Here is a 20700-nt window from a genome sequence, read left to right as displayed (position 1 = left end):
AACTAAACAAAAAAACAAATCATAAAAGAAAAAGAATAAAATGTCTCCTACTAAGTTATGTGGGATCGAAGATATAAAGTGCTTATGTCAAGCCTGACCCACCATAAACCCACATTCAAATGGAGCTATTTCTCATGTCTTAATTGGAGGTTTCAAGCCATCGTGGGAGAGAAAAGTAAGAACTGATCTCAATCTTGTCAACGAGGAACTGCATCTGTACCAAAAACGAAGTGGACCATAGGAGTGGGAGTAGTTTTCCTCTTGACAACTAACTAGAAGTTATCAGTGCTGTCAATGGGTCTTTCTTCTGGTAGAAAAAGGGAAAAAAAATTAAAACCCTGATGTTAGATTCAAAGCTTCTCTTATTCAATCTAGTTATTTATTTGAGTGTCCATGTGAGCCACACAGGCATTATGACCAGCAATTGTAGTCCAAAAGCTCATTTTATTAACTTAACATGCTCTATTTTCTGTCACAGGGATGTAAATGGTGAGCTGCTAAGGCTTCTGCAGCACCCCTGGCCCAAGCTCTGCTCTGTGGCCCAGTGCTCTCTGACCGCTTCCCAGCTCCTGCTAACCCCAGCTGTCCCCCAACCAGGCCTCCTCTGAGACCCCCCCTCGCTCTGTGGAGAAGAGCCCCATGCCCAGTCTAGCTAAGCCTGAGATTCATTCCTCCTCCCACGAACTCCCACACGGGTCCTTATTCTTTTAATGTTCTTTGGATAAACACTTTATTTTCCAATAAAATTAAAAATAAGCCTTAAAAAAATACTTTGTGGGGATTCCTCAGTCAGTTGGGGGTCCGACTCTTGATTTCAGCTCAGGTCATGATCTCACTGTGTTGCAGGATTTTTTACCACAATACTCAGGATTCCTTGTCTTGCCATTTCAAAGAATGAAAAGGTGGACACAAAGTGACCAGCAGGCAAAAGTTTATTAGAATATAAGATTAGAAAGGAAGAATAGGAGGAAAGCTCTCTTTACAGAGAGGGAACATTCGAAAGTGAATGCCCCCAACTATAGGCAAGGTCCTTGTTTTTTTTATAAGGTTCTGGTCAGCCCTCTCCTTCCCTCCCCTGTGTTCCTTCTCAGTTTCTACCCTTATTGGCTTGGTAGCTCTAGGTGCTGGGTTGTCTATTCCTGATTGGCTTGTTTCAATTTTATGAAGGGTGATCTGTGGCCATACTTAGGTCTTTTGTCAAATTCCTAAGAGGAAACCTGAGGGGTAGTAGGTGAGGTCTGTTACTTTAAGAGGAACCTTACATGTGAGGAGGTTTGCTGTGGTCGGACACTCCCAGCATTGTTCCAAAATAGGTGTTTTTCCCTACCCAGGGGCCTCAGGCCCCAATCTTTCCCTCTCTGCTGATTTTCTACTGAATCCTATCTTCTCCTATCAAGAGTTCATGGATCAAGCCCCAAGTTTGGGCTCCATAGAACCTGCCTGGGATTCTCTTTCCCTCTCTCTCTGCCCCTCCCCCATGCGCACATGCTCTCTCTCTCTCTCTCAAAATAAATAAACGTTTATTAAAAATACTTTTGCTTTGTTTTATTTTGTTTTGTTTTGACAGAGAGAGTATGCATAAGCAGGGGAGGGGCAGAGGGATAGAGAGAACCATAAGCAGGATTCACATCCAGCACAGAGCCTAACTCGAGGCTCCATCTCATCACTTGTGAGGTCATGTCCTGATCCAAGATCAAGAGTTGGACACTCAACTAACTGGACCACACAGCCACCCTTGTATTTGTTTGTTTGTTTTTTTAAAGGTTTTCATCTGTGTTATGAACTAAATTGTATTCCCCCAAAACCTGTATGTTGAAGTCCTAATCCCCACTACCTTAGAATGTAACCTTATTTGGAGGTGAGGTCTTTAAAGAGTTGAAATGTGTTAAAAGGAAGCTGTTGGGGTGGGGCCCTAATCCAATATGACTGGCATATTGAGGAAGCAGAGATATCAGGGATGTGTGTGCACAGAGGGAGGTCATGTGAGGAAACTTGGAGAAGGCAGCAGCCAAGGAGAAAGGCCTCGGGAAAAAATCAAACCTCCAAACACCTTATGTTGAGCATCTAGCCCCCAGAACTGTGAGAAATGTTTAAGCCACTCAGTTGGTGGTATTTTATTATGGTAGCCCTTGTAAACTAATATAATCTACTGTGAAACTATTTCATAAAAGGAAGCACATTTTAAACCATAAAGGACATAATTTCTGAATTATGTGGCTTTAAAAAACAAAAACTTCCTGGGGCACCTGGGTGACTCAGTCAGTTAAACATCCAACTCTTGGTTTTCGCTCAGGTCATGATCTCACAATTTTGTGAGTTCAAGACTCCAGTTGGGATGTGCACTGACAGTGCAGAGCCTGCTTTGGAGTCTGTCTCCCTTTCTCTCTGCATCCCCCACTCACGCTGTCTCTGTCTCTCTCAAAATAAATAAACATTTAAAAAATTTTTTTAACTTCCTATATTCTTTTTCTTCTCATTTTGCTGTAGACCAGTGACAGCTCTGTCGCTGACTAAGGAGCCCCTACTCTAAAATTGTTTTTCTTCTTGATTTTTCATTCACTTGTATGCAAACTAAAAAGTTATCTATAAACTACACATGACCATCAACAATTCCAACCTAAAAAGGGTATGTTACCTAATAGGCCCATTCTCACTATTAGAACATAATTTTTAAATGGATCACTTTCTGTATAACAAAAGAAATCTTGTAAAAACATATTTCCTCAAACAATAACCTTTTAAATTTATGATTATTAAAATTAAAATAGAAACATCTAATTAAATTATTTTTAAAATACTGTTGAATTATAAATTCATCATGAATTTTGGAAAATTTATTTACTTCACTCTACGGGGTTTAGACATTTCAAGTCAAGAGTCAGAAAATATTTCTTTTTTAAATAATTTTTATTTATATATTTTTTGAGATAGAGAGAGAGTGAGCAGGAGAGAGGCAGAGACAGAGGGAGAGAGAATCTTATGCGGGCTCTATGACCCTGAGATCATGACCTGAGCTGAAATCAAGAGTTGTTTGCTTAACCAAATGAGCCACCAAGGTGCCCCAAGAGTCAGAAAACATTTCTTGTACATCCAGCACTAATAGGGATCATGTTATATTAATGAATTATTTAAATACAGAGATAGCTTTTTTTAATGGATTTTTTATAACATTAACAGGAAGAGTCACACCATACAAGCTACTTTGGATCTAAGAGTCTTAATCGATTCAAATACTGAAAGAAATTAGTCTGAAAAATTTCTCATTTAAAACACACATTTTGATAGAATGGGTTCAAGGATGGAGGAATCAATTGGTACTGAGGGATTCACAACATGACAGAGAAACATGACATTTTTAAGATTTAAACAACTTGTTGGCAGCACAGGAGATGATCTTGCTCTCTCTCTCTCCTACTGAGCAGACACTTTTCATATTTCATAGTTTCTGAATTTCCTCAGGAGTTCTGAGGGAGCGTCTCCAGACCAGCGGAAACGAAGGTGCCAAGAGTTCACATCTGAAAAGACTTTAAAGCACAGAAAAGGAGATTTTAAAATCAGAAACAGGAATAGAAAACCCTGTGGGTCATAGTAAAACAGCTTGCTGATAAGATTTCACTGCAATAAATAAAATGCAAGGGTAAGTATTTAATATGAATTATTAATATCTTACAGAAACAGATTGTGTTTCTTTTAATTATTTTAACATTTATTGTTTTGAGAGAGAGACAGAGAGAGAGCTCAAGTGGGAGAGGGGCAGAGACAGGGAGACAGGATCCAAGCTTGTGCTCATAGTAATGAGCACAACGCGGGGCTCAAACCCATGAATCATGAGATCATGACCTGAGCTGAAATCAAGAGTCAGCCACTGGGGCACCTGGGTGGCTTAGTCGGTTAAGCGTCTGACTTTCGCTTAGGTCATGATCTCATGGTTCGTGGGTTCCAGCCCCGCGTCAGGCTCTGTGCTGACTGCCAGCTCAGAGCCTGGAGCCTATTTCAGAGTCTGTATCTCCCTCTCTCTCTGACCCTCCCTGCTCATGCTGTCTCTCTCTCTTCTAGAAATAAATAAAAATATTTAAAAAAAAAAAAGTCAGCCACTTAACCGACTAAGCCATTCAGGTGCACCTGAAATGGATTATCTTAAGCAGACTTTTGAATTCTTTTCCCCCTCCTCACACACACTTTCTTAAAATATAGCTTATTGCCAAGTTGGTTTCCACACAACACCTAGTGCTCATCCCAACAAGTGCCCTCCTCCATGCCCATCATCCATTTCCCCCTCTCCCTCACTCCCCATCAACCCTGAGTTTGTTCTCAGTATTCAAGAGTCTCTCATGGTTTGCCTCCCTCACTCTCCATAACGATTTTTCCCCTTCCCCTCCCCCATAGTCTCTCCTGATCCACATGAGTGAAAACATACGGTATCTGTCTTTCTCCACCTGACTTATTTCACTTAGCATAACACCCTCTNATGAGTTCCTTATAGATTTTGGATACTAGCCCTTTATCCGATACGTCATTTGCACACACTTTTATTTGGCTTGGTTCATCCAGTCATTTATTCATTTATTACAGAAATATTTGTTTAGTGCCTGTTACATATTGTCAGGCTCTATGCTGGGTACTATGAGACACCAGTACATATCTCCTGGCAGGGATAATAGAAAAATCCAGAAAATTATTAATGTGGCAAAAAATATGGAGGGAAGGGTGCCTGAGTGGTTCAATCCGTTAAGCAGCTGACTCTTGATTTCAGCTTAGGTCATGATCTCATGGTTGGGATCTCTCACTGGGATTCTCTCTCTCCTTTCTCTCTTCCCCTCCCCCTTCTCTCAAAATAAATAAATAAATAAATAAATATATATATNAAAAAAGGAAATTGTCTGCGGGTCACAAAAAGTAATGGTAAAATGAAGAGTAGATCCCAGATTTCTTTTTCTCCTTGATTTCTCTATTTTGATTTTTATTTATTTTAAAATTTTATTTATTTTTTTTATGGGGCAACTCAGTGGCTCAGACAGTTAAGCTCTGACTTTAGCTCAGGTCATGATCTCACGGTTCATGGGTTCGAGTCCCTTGTCAGGCTCTATGCTGACAGCTCAGAGCCTGGAGCCTGCTTCAGATTCTATGTCTCCTTCTCTCTCTGCCCCTCCCCCACACACACTTGTCTCTTTCTCTCTCTCTCTCTCAAAAGTAAATAAAACATTAAAAAATGTTTTTAATAAAAGTTTATTTATTTTTGAATTGGTGGTATATTCACATGGCTAAAGTTCAAAAAGCACAAAGATTACATAACCCCCAAAAGTCTTCTACCCATCTACTCGTCTGATGTTCCAATAGACAAATTTGTTACCAGTTGCCTACATATCTTTCCAGAGATAGCCGAGGTATATTCAAGCAAATACATGCATACAATCTCCAACATTGCTGCCCTACCCCTTCTTTAACCTAAATGCTAACATAGTCTTCTATTCTGCATTTTGACTTTTTGTTTCTAACATATCTTGATGATTGCTTTTTATTGGTATATAGAGATCTTTCTCATTCTCTCTTACAGTGGAGGAGTATTCTATTGTATGATATACAAAAACGCAACCTTATTGAGGAGCATTTACTTGTGATTCTGCAGCGAATAACCTGGTACACATGTCATTCACTGATGGCTGATCTGTAAAAATAAAGTTTGTAGAAGTGGGATTACTGGGTCGAAGTTATCATGCATCTGTAGTTTTAAAAGACACTGTCAAACGGTTCTCCATAAAGTTTCACCAAGCAGCAGCTGAATTTCCTACACCTCATTGACACCACGTGAACAAACTTAGTAACCTTTGCCAGGCTGATGAGTACAAAAAGTGCAGTTTTCATTTGCCTTTCTCTTAGTATGAATGAGTTTAGGCATCTTTTCATATGTTCCAAAGCTATTTGTATTTGAGAGAGAGAGAGAGAGAGAGGGCACAAGTGAGTGAGAGGTAGAGAGAGAGAATCCCACGAGGGGTAGAGAGAGACAGAAAGAGAGAGAGAAGAGGGGCTCACCCAAAGTGGGGCTTGTGTTCACCTGAAGCAGGGCTCAAGCTCACCGGAAATAGGACTCAAGCTCACAAGCTCACGTGAGACTGTGACCTGAGCCGAAGTCAGATGCTTAACAATTGAGCCACCCAGGCACATACACACACACCACTTTTTTTTTTTGCTGGATGGTTGATGTTATGTCTCACTGATTCATAAAAGTGTACATTAAGAGAAGTTACCATTTCACTAATAATGTTGAGATTAAACATCTTTTCATATGTTTAAGAGCCATTATATTTTCTTTACTATTATATCTATTTATATAGTTTCCCTCCTTTTTTTCCTTTTGGATTATTGATCATTTTCTTCTTGATCTGGTAGAGTCGACTTTTGAATTCTTATCAATAAGAATTAGTTTACATGGATGAAAGAACCTCATGTGCTTAAATGCTTATTAATAAAAGGATATTTATAGATACCTCCAGTGGTGGGAGTTTTGGGAATTCATTCGCAAAGAAATTGGAAACAACTTTCAAACAGATCCCAAAAGTAAAAGGTCAATGGTAAAGGATCTCTGGAAATATGAATAATTTATTCCATAAAAGTAATATTTTTTTAATTCTAATAAGCAACTTTGTTGAAAACTAGAAAAAGGTCATTTTCCTTCTCTATTGATGAGAGTCTAAAAATATTCTGATTTTTTTTTTTTTTGGTAAAAATCTTCTGACAGGCAATTTGGCAAAATTTCTCAAACTCATTAAAATGTGTAAACCCTAAATTTCTACTTCTATAAATTTATCCTAAGGAAATAATCACAGATGTGTTCAAGGGTTTAACTATAAGGATATTTATCATGACACCATTTATAACTTTTTTTGTTTTTTGGGCTTTTTAAAATTTAATTTATTTTTTAAATTTACATCCAAGTTAGTTAGCATATAGTGCACCAACGATTTCAGGAGTAGATTCCTTAATTCCCCTCACCCATTTAGCCCATCCCCCTCCCACAACCCCTCCAGTAACCCTCTGCTGTTCTCCATATTTAAGAGACTCTTATGTTTTGTCCCCTCCCTGTTTTTATATTATTTTTGCTTGCCTTCTCTTATATTCATCTGTTTTGTATCTTAAAGTCCTTATGCATTTTTTAAAATCAAGAAACAATCTAAATCTCCAGCAATAGAAAGTTGGGTAAAAGCCTTTTATACTGACATTAACAATTTTTTAATATTTATGGTCATAGAAAAATGCTCATAACATACTGCTGACAGGTATTTTTTTTAAAAACAATGTATACAGTATGATTTTATTCCTAAATTCATTATTACATGGATATTTATGTAAAATTTTTTGAAAGTCTACAAGGAATTATCTCTCAATGTTAATAGTTATCCTTGGATAGTTGGAATACATGTGATTTTCATTTTTAACACTTTTTAAAAAATCTGTATTTTCTTATTATTCTGCAATGAATACATATTCCTTATGTATTTTTTATGTTTGATATTGCTCATGAAAAAAGTTTCCAAAATAATATACAAAATATTTCCACTGATATTTTTAAATATTATCTAAATATCTAGTCGGAAAAATATACACAGAACAGTTGCCAGTGGTTGTCTTAAGAAAACTATCTGTTTGCACTTTGTTTAGAATTCTCAGACAAAACAAATTTAAGAATTCTCCCATGGGGGGGATGCCTGGGTGGCTCAGTCACTTAAGCGGCCCACTCCCTTTCTGCTCAGGTCATGATCTCATGGCTCATGGGTTCGAGCTCTGCGTTGGGCTCTGCACTGACAGTGAGAGGCCTGCTTGGGATTTCTCTCTCTCTCTCTCTCTCTCTGTTCCTCCGCCTGCTCACACTCTTTCTCTCTCAAATAAAGAAGCAACAAAATAAATCAACATTAAATAAAATAACTCCTCTTAGGGAAAAAGCAAAAGAAAATTTCTGACAACCTGTAATTGAGACACACACACACAATATGTACCGTATGATCCTTAGTTTTAGGTATACTAACATACATAAATACATGCCAAAAGATCAATAATAGATATGTCCCTAGGTGTTAATATTAGAAGTTGTATTTTCTACCTTTTATTCAACCATATTTCTCACATTTTTACTGTAAATACTTCTTATTTCATAGTTTGAAAAAAGTGTTTTCTAGTTTGGTGTTCAATAGAAAGACACCCCCCAGACAAGAATTTGAATGCAAGTGGATAATTTGAGAGATGATTCAAGGAGATCCTGGTAGGAAAGAAAAGAATCAAGTTTATAAAAGGTACATTATCAGGCAAGTTGCCACCCCGTGCAACTGGGGCTTGATTGCAGTGGGGACCCCCTGGAAGACAATATAAAAACCCCTCAGAGTTATCCAGTTTGAGTAAAGGAGGCTCCCACCCACATTCATCAGTGTCTGATGGCTACATCCAGAGGGTGTTTATTCCCTGGCACTTACTGCCAAGGCAGCTCAATTGCCAGAGAAAGTCCTCTGATAGAAACCATAGAATTGGCAATGGGAAAGTTGATGCCCAGAAAATATGACGGCACACCAACAGCATCTGCTATTTGTGATCTTTTTTTAAAATTCCAAAATGTTACACAAACTATTTGATTCTAGATTTGCATTTATCAGAAGATATTTTATTGTATATTTAAATGGAAAGAAAGGAAAAGTGAGGTTGTGTCCCACACCAGTTTTCAGAGGCTGTGCTCCATACTTTACTGCAATGAAGAGTCAGAATAGCATGGGGACTATTTGAGGACTGATGATCACAGAAGAGGCATCAAAAGGCAAACTCCAAAGTAAATATCAACCACTCCAAAGTAAATATCAACCACTGATTGAAGAAATTAACAAATATGCTGAAGAGGTATGTGAGAAACCACTCAGGACTTGCTAAAGCTGACAGGAATAGTATTTCTTAAATGCTGATGTTATAAAAAATTTACACTACGGTAAAACAAAATTACAAATAATCATACAACTGCACTTTGATATATCAAACTCCAACTTTAGGGTGCTACTCAGAACAGCCAATAACTTCTTACACAGCATTAAGAAAACACTGGAAAATGCAGGCTTTAGTAAAATTTCGTAATTCTTATTCCCCAACAACAGCTTCTCAGAATAATGATCATCCTCTCACAGCCCCCATCTTCATTCCTCAGCCACAATAAGAGAATATACTTCACTATGTGAGGGCATCAAAACTACATCACACTGTATTGTGCACCTGAAACTACTATAATACTATATGTTAAGCATACTGGAAATTGTAAAATAATAATAATAAAATAGAAGTACCAAAAAAAAACCCCTGACATCACAATTTATCCTGAATAAATTATAATATATCTATACTGTGGAATGTTTATCTACTATTTAAAAGAATGAGTTAATTCTAAATTTGAGGTCTAAGGAGAAGTTCCATAATAATAAAAGCTAACACCAAAAAGTGTACATACCGTGTACCTGGTCTAAATATTCTATGTAGACTTTTTTACTACTCAAAAAAACCTTATGAGTAAACACTAATGTTTTGACCATATAGATTAGAAAACACAGATACAGAGAGGTTCATTTGCTTGCCCAAGATCACGAAACTCATCAGTGCTAAAGCTGGAATCCGATGGCTCCAGACCTTGTGCTCTTAGACTGTGAAACAGAGAAATGTGCACAGTGTAATGCATTTTTTTAAGTTTGTTTTTGTTTATTTTGAGAGAGAGATAGAGAGCAAGTGGGGGAGGGGCAGAAGGAGCCAAGCAGGCTCTGCACTGCCAGTGCAGCGCCCGATGCAGGGTTCGAACTCACATGCCATGAGATCGTGAGCTGAGGCTAAGTCAAGAGTCTGACACTTAACCGAGTCACCGAGGTGTCCCTCACTCTTTATGTTTAAAGCCCTCATAAGTGAATGTATATTTATATACGCTTGAAAACAATGTGGAAGAAGACACACCTGGACATCTGCATTGGTTATTTCAGGAAACAGAAACACAGAAAGATGGGAGACAGGGGTAGATACTAAGTCATCATTTACATATGATTCTTTGAATTTTCTAATGACAAGTTCGTATTACTTTGGGGGTTTTAAATATCTAAGTAACAATTTTTTAAAGGAAAATGTCACTGAATCTTATGAGAGGGATTCAAGTGGGGCCTCAGCCTCCTGCCTGGGTGTCTGAAGTGGTCAAGTGCCCCACCTCCCCAAGTTCCAGTGAACTCAAACTAGGTCTGAATCTGAAACAGGAAGTCACAGGGCAGCCCAGAAAGCTGAATCTGAACATTCAGGAAGCACAGATCTGAATATTCTAGGGCTGAATGGAGAAGCATGTGCATATTTGCCTATATGTGACTGTGGGTAAGTGTTTGCTGCGTGTATTTGCTTAAAACACTGTTTTTTCTGAAATTCGGTTTTCTGCTTTGATGAGTTTGTTACAGTATAACCATTTTCATTTATGAGGTCAATGCAATCAATTTGCAGAGTCCACAAAAGGATATCTTGAGTAACCAGCAGAGACATCTGAATCACGCCTTGAGAATCTTTATTCTAGCTGGCATATAAAAGTCTCCCCAAAGAGAGATTTCAAGTGACTGTTTTCTACAAAGACTATAATTTACCACAAGCTACCTAATTAACTTCTTTTTTTAAGTAAAGATTCAAGATTCAAGGACTTTCAGGAGTTTAAATTCTAATGACGTATTGTATCACAACCCTGAGAATCAAGTAAGAATTTGGAGGACAGTGACAATGCATGTTTATAACACACCTATACAAGATAAACACAGTGGCCAGATAGAAAAAGAAAAGATAATAATAGTTGACATTAACCCAAGATCTGCTTGGTAGGTGAATCAGTGTGCTAAGTATTTTACATAGATCTCCTTATATAATCCTCATGATAACTCAATGAGAAGGTACCATCATGATCTTGATTTTATAGATTTGGAAACTGAAATCTAGAGAAGTTAAGTAACTTTTACCAAGAACTTATTACAGATAATAAGCAGAGAACTAGGTAGTATAGCTTGAGAGTTTAATTTCTATAATACCCTGCTTCAATGGATCTATATATGATTCAGAGCTACGTACAGATAAGGTATCTTCTCAAGATAGTGCAATGCCTTAGAAACAGACACTGAAGCCAAACTGGCTTAGTTCAGATCCCTTCCCTGCTGTATAGCTTTGAAAAAAGTTACTCAACCTCCCTGGACTTCAGTTTTCTTTCTTTTTTTTTCTTTTCTTTTTTTTTTTTTACAAATAGTTTATTGTCAAATTGGTTTCCATATAACACCCAGTGCTCATCCCCACAAGTGCCCTCCTCCATGCCCATCTCCCGCCTCCCCCCCACATCCATTAGTCCTCAGTTTGTTTCTCAGCATTCAAGAGTCTCTCATGGTTTGCCTCTCTCCCTTTCCCCCACCATTTCCCCCCTTCTTCTCCCCCATGGTCCTCAAGTAAGTTCCTCCTAATCCTCCTATACGTGCAAACATATGATATTTGTCCTTCTCTGCCTGACTTATTTCGCTCGGCAGAACACCCTCTAGATCCATCCAGGTTGCTACACATGGCCAGACTTCAGTTTTCTTATCTGAAAATTAATATTAAACAAGATAATACATGTAAAGTAATGTATGTAAAGAACATTCCTGTACATTTACTATGAGAGTTTACTACACTCAATACTACACTCAATAAATGGCAGTGTTATTTCAGTCACTCCCAGAAATGCCTCATATTTTCCCTTGAAAGGAATGTATTGAGGAATGTGCCTTCCAGTTTTTGTGTCAATGCTAAGTAACTAACTTTTAAGGTGATAAAGCAATCCTTAAATCTGACACTACTGTTTAGTTGGAAAAGATTGAGAATAAATACAGTACAAACCAAGCCCTTTAATTTCAGACCTTCGTTCTGCAAAGCTACATGATTTGACTTACTTGGAGAATCTGGATTTTGTGGGGAGAATGACTTCTCCAAGGACTCGGATTCTTTTTGCTCTATTTTCTCTGTGGTTGAATCCAACTCCTCTTTCTTTATTTCTCTTTCCTCATTCTGTTCCTCATTTTCAATCTTGTTGGTATGAATCTGGTCAGATTCTTCCAGCATCAGATCTTTTTTACCTCTGACAGCCCAGTGCATTGACTACATTGGTTAAAAGCAAACATATAATATAAAATCAATATTATAGAGTATTCTATATTTAAAGTTCAACATATGGTAAAAACCTGACCTACTATTATGGTGCTTATTAACAGTGTTAGATTTGACTATTAACCAGATATTAATCAATTAACCCAGGTATTAATTAATTAGTCCTCACTAATTTAGAAAACTAATATATAAGGAGATATCCAAACCATGGTAAACAGCAAAGGGCCCTGTATCAGAGAGATTCAAAATATGAGATGTTTCTTCAGAAAGTTAAACATGGAATTATCATATGACTCAGCAATTCCATTCCTAGGCATATACTCAAAAGAATTGAAAAGAGGTGTTCAAAGAAAAGCTTATACACTAACGTTTATAGCAGCACTATTCACAACAGGCAAAAGATAGAAACAACCCAAATATCCATCAGTTCATGAGTGGATAGACAAAAATGTGTTATAGTCATTCAATGGAATAGTATTTAGTCATGAAAAAGGAATAAAGTACTACAGGGTGGATAAACCTTGAAAACATTATACTAAGTAAAAAAAGCAAACCACAAAAAGCCATATATTGTATGATTCCACTTTTAAGAAATATCCAGAATAGATAAATCCATAGATAGAAAGCCAATTAACACTTACCAGGAGCTGGGAGAAGGGGAATAGGAAATGTTTGCTAACAAAGTTTCTTTTTTGGATGATGTAAAAGTTCTGGAACTAGATTGTGATGATGGATGAACAACATTGTGAATGTACGTAATGATGTACACTTTAAAATGGTTAAAATAGGGGCACTGGTTCTCCTCAATCAGTTAAGCATCCAACTCTTGGTTTCAGCTCAGGTCATGATCTCATGGCTCATGAGTTTGAGTCCCATGTCGGGTTCCATGCTGACAGTATGGAGCCTGCTTGGGATTCTCTCCCTCTCTCTCTGCCCTTCCACTGCTTGTGCTTCTCTCATTCTCAAAACAAATTTTAAAACCAAATAAATAAATAAAACAAAGGTAAGAAACAGAATTGTCCCCATTCACTCTATTGTAGTATCTTTTAAAACACTGTGTCCTCTACATATATTTCCTATTAAAAACATTTAAAATGCTAAGATGGATGGATGATTGGAAGGATGAATAAATGAATTCAATGTGAGGAAGAGAAATTGAGAGTTTGCTGTGTCAAGAATACTTCAAGTAGAATAACTAACCCTGGCATTAACCAAAATAACAACCGTAACTGTTTCTTGAAGCCTCTTCTTGATATCATGGGACCCTATTCCTGATGCACTCCTGAACAGTTACCTACTACTTGTTTTACTCAAAAACCCAAGGAAAACCCATAAGCCACATTTTTAAGCAAGCTTAAAACCCAGAATAAAGTTTTTTCTTGATTCTTGATATCCAGGGTATTGTTTTCCTGTATGACCCCCCAAGGAAGAAAGAAAGAAAAGCAAAACACAGAAACCAAACGAAACAAACTTTCCTGAAGTTCAAGGCCTATGAGAACCATGCCAGGCACCACAGAAGGGGCCTCTGCCATGCTGCACATGTGCACATGATTCAAGGGGTGGCTTACTTTTCATCTTCAGCACACTTCTGAAAGTCTGAACCATCCTTTTTTTTTTTTTTTGCAATGTTTATTTATTTTTGAAAGAGAAAGAGAGCACACATGCACGCACAAGCAGGGGAGGGGCAGAGAGAGGGGGACAGAGGACCTGAAGCAGGCTCTGTGCTGACATCAGATTGCCCAGTGTGGGGCTCAAACTCATGAACTGTGAGATCATGACCTGAGCCCAAGTCTGACAATCAACTGAGCCACCCAGGCACCCATCTGAACTATCTTAAAATACTGGGTTTGCCAACTTTTATCTGTGGGCACCATTTTATTTAACAGTTTAAACAAAGAAACATAGGAAGGAGGCACTGAGTATTGCATGTGGATGTGCCCAGCTTGGTTCACCCAAGAAAATGCTGCTAAGCAGGGACCAGGGTATATCAGAGCAACAGCTTCTTAAAAGAGTGTGGAGATACCACAATTTCTTATCTCCTTTCTCAGGAGCACTAACATTGGCCTCACAGGCAGGAGCCAGGAGAAGCACCTCAACAAGAGGAGAGTGTGCAAAGGGGTAAAATGCCTTCTTGGGACGTTTTTATTTATTTATTTTTTAATTTTTAAAGAAACTCTATGCCTAACATTGGGCTTGAACTCACAGCTCTGAGATCAAGAGTCAATGCTCTACAGATTGAGCTAGCCAGGTGCCCTCCTTCTTGGAATCTTTTAGATAAATCTGCTCATCACACCTTTTTAAGAAAATTGGGAGTATTGATGACATGGTGTTAATGAATAATAGGCCAAAATTGTCATTAGTGGTCATTAATAACATGATCTCAACTATACTAAAAGGTAAGTATACAGGACACCTGGGTGGCTCAGTCAGTTAAGTGTCCAACTTCAGCTCAGGTCATGATTTCACAGTTCATGGGTTCAAGCCCCACATCAGGCTCTGTGTTGACAGCCAGCTCAGAGCCTGGAGCCTGCTTCAGATTCTGTATCTCCCTCTCTCTCTGACCGTCCCCTGCTCACGCTGTCTCTCTCTCTCACAAAAAAATAATTAAAAACATTAAAAAAATTTTTAAGAAGTATATATCCAAATATAGATACATAAATATATGCATATTCAAATGCATATACATAAAATCTAGTTCTAGATATAGATATATAGACAGACTGGAGGGCAGCATAAATTTGCATATAACCTAAAACCAGAAATACATTCAAACCCAGAGAAGTCACTTCTTTCCACCTTCAACATATCTCTCCCCAACTGCAAGGGAGCATCCTCCTGAATCCCCTTCTTCATATATAATCAACCTACTCACCCCAAGAATACAGAACTGCCCCATAAAGCAATTACTACCAACATTTGGTACAATCAGCTCTCACACTAGCAAATGAAAGGGGGAAACCAGTGAAGGGAAATGTACCAAAATGCTAATGGAGTTATCTTTTCATGGCAAGATTATAAAATTATTTTTCCTTTTATTTTTTTATTTTTATTTTTTGGTGTTTACTCAATTTTCTATGACTAGATTACATATATGTACAATTAGAGAAAATTAGATTTTAAAAATTACATGCAGTTATGATTATCAATGATTTACTCGCATCCAGAATGCTAGTAAATGTGTGCTTGGGGCAGGGGGGTGGTGGTTATACTGTATACCAATCATTTGCTAAATTGTAAATGCAGGTATTATGAATTTTTCTGTAGGTTTTATTTTAAAATAAAAATGTTAATTTGGGGGCACCTGGTTGGCTCAGTCAGTGGAAAAAGTGACTCTCGATCTTGGGGTGGTGGGTGCAAGCCCTGCATGGAGCCTAGTGTTTACTTTACAAATAAAAGAAAGAGAAAGATGGAGTGCTTGGCTGGCTCAGAAGGTAGAGCATGTGTCCCTTGATCTCAGGGTTATGAGTTTGAGCCCCATCCTGGGTGCAGAGATTATTTAAAGATATTTTTTAAATGTTAATTTTTTTAAAAAGCAGGGGCCTCAGCTGGTATAAAAAATAATCTACTTTTGGTTTGGTTGGTTTAGGTCTGTTGTTATTTGGTTTAGTTCCTTCCTTTTTCTGAATGTGCACAGAGTAGAAGAAGCTGGCCAATGGCTTCCTCTGTGGAGGGAAAGGATATTGTGGAGATCAGTGAAAAGTAAAGAGTAAGAAATTCAAGAACTCAGGGCCCAGAGAGCTGAAAATGTGATCTGTAATATCACAGGTCCATTAGGCATCTTGTACAGTATATTTATTCTGTGCTTTTGTACTTCTTTCTTGGAATAAAAGTACCTACCATTTTCCTTAGATGATGACAAGGATTAATGACTCACCTACAATAAATGCTTTATTAGCTGTCAAAGCTATTCTGAGGGGCACCCGGGTGGCTCAGTGTGTTATACATCTTGACTCCTAATTTCAGCTCAGGTCATGATCTCATGGTTCGTGAGATCAAACCCCACCTCAGGCTCCATTCTAAACATGAAGCCTGGTTGGCATTCTTTCTCTCTCTCTTTCTCTGCCTTTCCACTTCTCGTTCTCTCTCTCTCTCAAAATAAATAAAACTTAAAAATAAAAGATACATTGGCCTAATAGTTTTACTCACTCATCCATCCCTTTTATAAGCAAATCAGAATAAAATATTTTATCATCAGACCCTTGTATCTGCTGATCCCAATTAAAGAAATACACAAGGGTATCTGCTTAAATACAGGCACTTCTCATGCTTTGTATGTCAATCAAAGGACTAATGTAAAAGCAATGCTAAGGAGCCTGGTTTGCTGGGACACAATTAGGCCACTCATATCTGTGTTCACAAAGGGCATTTTTCAGCTCCTCTAAGGTATTAGTTGGGCAGAACAATATTTAACATCAAGCAAACTAGTGTGGAGTGACTCAGTTCAATAGAAAGATCATCAATAAAAATATCAAATGAAAGCAGCTGATAGAGACTAAGAGGGTGACTAGGAAGAGAAGAATCTGTACAGTAAAATAATGAATGCACCAGAAGAATATCATTGTGTGTATGGAGTGAACTAATGTTAAACAGACACCAAGCCTGGGTACAAAGGCCACTGTCCTACAGTCCATGAAATTGGTATGTTGTTTATTCTGCCTTCTCAATTAATTTGTTTACCAGCTTTCCTTAATGAGTTCCCCTGCCCAGAGCCATTTTTTAAAATTCTGGACTTTGGTTAGCAATAAAAAAAACTGTGCCCCCAAGCCAGTAAACATTAAGATAAATAGAAAAAAAAAATCAATGGAGTCGTGTGAGTCAGCTGAATAACTATTCAAAATTAACTAGTTGTTTTTATTCTGGGTCAACATGAGTGAATTTTTTACTTGCCTGGGTGATCTCTGACCTGCTTCTGGACAACATTCAATTAGGACAGACTGCCTTCTGAACAGGCCCAGAAGGTATTGAATTGCACACTGTTTCCCATCTGACGGAGGACAGTGTAGCTATCCAGGCATAGTAGGAAGCTTCCCTAGTAGTCTGCAGCCAACTGGACTCACCCCAAGGACACTCTGCTGAGCCCAGGAACCCAGAAACAGTCAGTAGACAAATAGACCCAAGCAAGGGTAACTGGCAGTCCCAAAAAGCCCTTCCAGAAGTAATCAATTTGTCAAACAATCAATTCACCAAAAATGTGTTTCTATTACCTCTTTATGACGTATATAACAATGGATACAACATGACAGTTACAATAGTTTATAAGAATTTTTCTCAACACTTTATTTTGATTGTAGCTTTACTGAAACTATTTTCCCATAGCCACTCGAAAGCCATTCTGACATGACATATATTTCAGAAATAGAGGGAGATCCATTCATACTCTGGATTCCTTGGGGTAAAACCATTTAGCATGAAAGCAGTGAATTTCCCTAAGATCTTTCGAGCTGGAAAGATCTCTGTTTTCAGATTACCCCAAGACCCAAAGTCTGGGGAAACTGAAGACCTCTCTCCATATCCCTTTATTTAAAACCAATATCACCTCTGGTGCCTGGGTGGCTCAGTAGGTTAAGCATCTGACTCTTGGTTTTGGCTCAGGTCATGATATCACAGTTTGTGGGTTCAAGCCCAACATCAGGCTCTGCAGAGCCTGCTTGGGATTCTCCCTCTCCCTTTCTCTCCACTCCTCCCCCACTTACACTGTCTCTGTCTCTCTCAAAAATAAACTTAAAAAAATAATAAAATAATAAAACCAACATCACATATCTAAACTTAAATTTCCAATATATTTATTGACCTGAATAAANTAGAAATAAATAAAAATATTTAAAAAAAAAAGGAAAAAGGAAATAAATAGCTTATAAGGTGACAGGGACTAGGTCTTTGGGGGGGGGGCGGATATCAGTTACAGTTTTATAAGTCTTGAATCATAGAAATGTGTCGCCTCTGAAGTTAGGGCTCATTTGAAGAATTCTCCTAAAGGAGATTCCATGATATGAATCTGTATGTGATACTGCCAGAGTGCATTAGGATTGTCCTCCCTTGAAGGTATTGAGACTAATATTACTCCTACCAATTATTTCCCTTCCAGAGGGATTATATCGTTTAAATAAAAAGCAGAAACACAGAGTTGGTGATGTAAAAGTAGGGGTTTTATGAGATTTAACAATCTATAAATGTATAGGCCAGCAAACATGCAGATGTGTTTTAGATAAATGTCACCTAAAATTTAAGTCCTTAGTTATAATCAGTTTATTGTCTGATGGCATATGTAACATACCTAACCCAAATACCCCAATGGTGATGTTTATCTGCAAAAGGAGAGACACTGCTCTATTTAGAAGGTGAACTATTAGCATGATAATTTTATTAATTCTTCTATGTGGTGCATATGAAAGGATGAGCAAATGAAATGCATAAACGTAGAAAGCAATAACTAAAATGCTATAGACAGATGGGGCTTTCACATGCAGTAAAGACTGTAAGGATTAGAACAGAAAAGAATGAGAGGAAATAGAAAGTCTATTAAATGAGTTATAAAACCCATGAAACTTGATATAGAGGATTCACTGAGGAAGAGAAACAAAAGCAAGTCAAAACAACAAGGTTTAGCCCAAAGAACAATGTACATGAAAAAATATTGCTGTTGACTTAAAGCAGAAAAATATATATCTTATCATTTTTGTTCCATTAATAAAAAAATCTCAAGCTAAATGCTGGCCCAGCATACTGTTTCAATTTTGCTAACAGGACAAATGATGCAGCCAGTAATATCTAAAATATTATTATTGTGGGGCCTTTGGATGTCTCAGTCAGTTAACCATCTGACTCTTGATTTTGGCTCAAGTCATGATCTCACAGTCGTGGAATCAAGTCCTACATCAGGTTCTGTGTAGACAGTGTGGATCCTGCTTACGATTCTCTCCCTCCTTGTCTCTCTACCATACGTACACATATACTCTGTCTCTCAAAAGTAATAAATATTTTAAAATTTTAAAAAATAATAAAATATCATATTATGTTGTAAGACCTCAAACAGTCCATAGTTAACCTAAATTCAAGGCAGAAATGACCTTTGGAGACAGAAAATTAGCATTTAAAGGAAAGGCATAGGCAATATAAATTAGAGGAGAAATTTAGAGAAGAGTTTTTGAAAAATCCACAGCTAATTTGATATTAGTGATTAAAATTAAGTAACAGAGTTCAGTAGATCATCAAAAAACAAAAAAACAAATTATAAATCATAATCGATAACAAAGCAAGGGTCACTAACTCAGTTGCATTTACAATCTGTCACACTCAGGAGAATGGAAATATGGTTATGTGAAGATGGTAGAACTGTGTTTATTTAGTCAGCGTCAAGAAGGAATTTTGGATATACACAATGGAAAAGAAAAAATCTCATTTTTGAGTATGTGAAGTAGTTACTATTTTTTTAAAGAATCTAGTTATTTTGTGTATATATTAAATAATCATAATGTTAATCCTTCATAAGTAACTAACCCACTTAAAACAAATCACATGAATATATAACTTATTCCAATATGAAATGAAGAAAATGGCTTACATTTTATGCAGCGTAGTTTTCAACTATATGCACTTTGAGAGTTTTGCATTGTTCTCCCCATTGTGTCAAAGACTCTCCTTCACTGTTNNNNTGCACTTTGAGAGTTTTGCATTTTTCTCCCCATTCTTTCAAAGACTCTCCCTCACTATTACAGGTCTTTTATCAGTGAAAAAACAACTTGCTTGTCTTCTTAAAATAAAAACTGTTAAGGAGGAAATCTAAATGTAAACCTGAAGGGGTGTAATTTAAGAGATGTGAATACCTTTATAGACTCATTCAAGCAAGTGTCCCTAAAAACATGCCTATTAATTAATTTGTGTATACACACACACACACACACACACACACGGAATATTATTTGGCAGTCAAAAAGAATGAAATCTTACCATTTGCAACAACATGGATGAAACTAGAGAAAATTATGCTAAATGAAATAACTCAGAGAAAGACAAATATCATATGACTTTACCCATATGTGAAATTTAATAAACAAAACAGAAGAACATGGGGGAAGGGAAGGAAAAATAAGATAAAAACAGAGAAAGAGGCAAAGCCTAAGAGATTCTTAAATACAGAGAAGACACTGAGGGTTGCTGGAAGGAAAGTGAGTGGGGAGATGTGCTAAATGAGTGATGGGCATTAAGGAAGACACTTGTTGGGATGAGCACTGGATGTTATATGTAAGTGATGAATCACTTGGTTCTTACTTCTGAAACCAATACTATACTATATGTTAACTAACTTGAATCTAAATAAAAATATCTATATATAAAATAAAGTAACTTGTATATTTTAAGTTTCATGTCATAAAAGAGTGTCCCTATTTAAAACAGCTGGATAATATATCATACTTGAGAATGTAGAAAAAATTTTAAATCATATTTTCTCTATAATATATAAAGGCCAATGTAAGAATAAAATAAGTATATAACACAGTAATTATATTTATGTTTTTTTATGCTTAGGTTTTTTTGTTTTTTTGA

General features: G+C 37.2%; 1 protein-coding gene across 2 annotated transcripts in view; it reads right to left on the bottom strand.

Annotated features, from left to right (window-relative positions):
• Positions 1–2933: 2933 nt before the first annotated feature.
• The window catches only part of DNAJC12 (DnaJ heat shock protein family (Hsp40) member C12), a 38832-nt gene continuing 21065 nt past the window's right edge, over positions 2934–20700 (bottom strand). Inside the window, exons 4-5 of one of the 2 annotated variants that reach the window (XM_077778627.1) lie at positions 11943–12147; positions 2934–3524 (exon numbers count right to left, since the gene is read on the bottom strand). In XM_077778627.1, coding sequence (XP_077634753.1) covers positions 3430–3524; positions 11943–12147 — 300 coding nt within the window. In that variant the 3' untranslated portion in view covers positions 2934–3429. Of the gene's footprint in view, positions 3525–5262; positions 5666–11942; positions 12148–20700 lie in introns of those variants that run through there. The other variant, XM_077778628.1, reaches the window with a different exon arrangement.

This window comes from Crocuta crocuta, unplaced genomic scaffold (assembly GCF_008692635.1).
Source record: "Crocuta crocuta isolate KB4526 unplaced genomic scaffold, BGI_CrCroc_1.0 scaffold167, whole genome shotgun sequence".
NCBI classification, from domain to species: Eukaryota; Metazoa; Chordata; class Mammalia; order Carnivora; family Hyaenidae; genus Crocuta; species Crocuta crocuta.
Note: the sequence above shows the minus strand (reverse complement) of the source record. Positions and strands in the feature narration are given on the sequence as shown.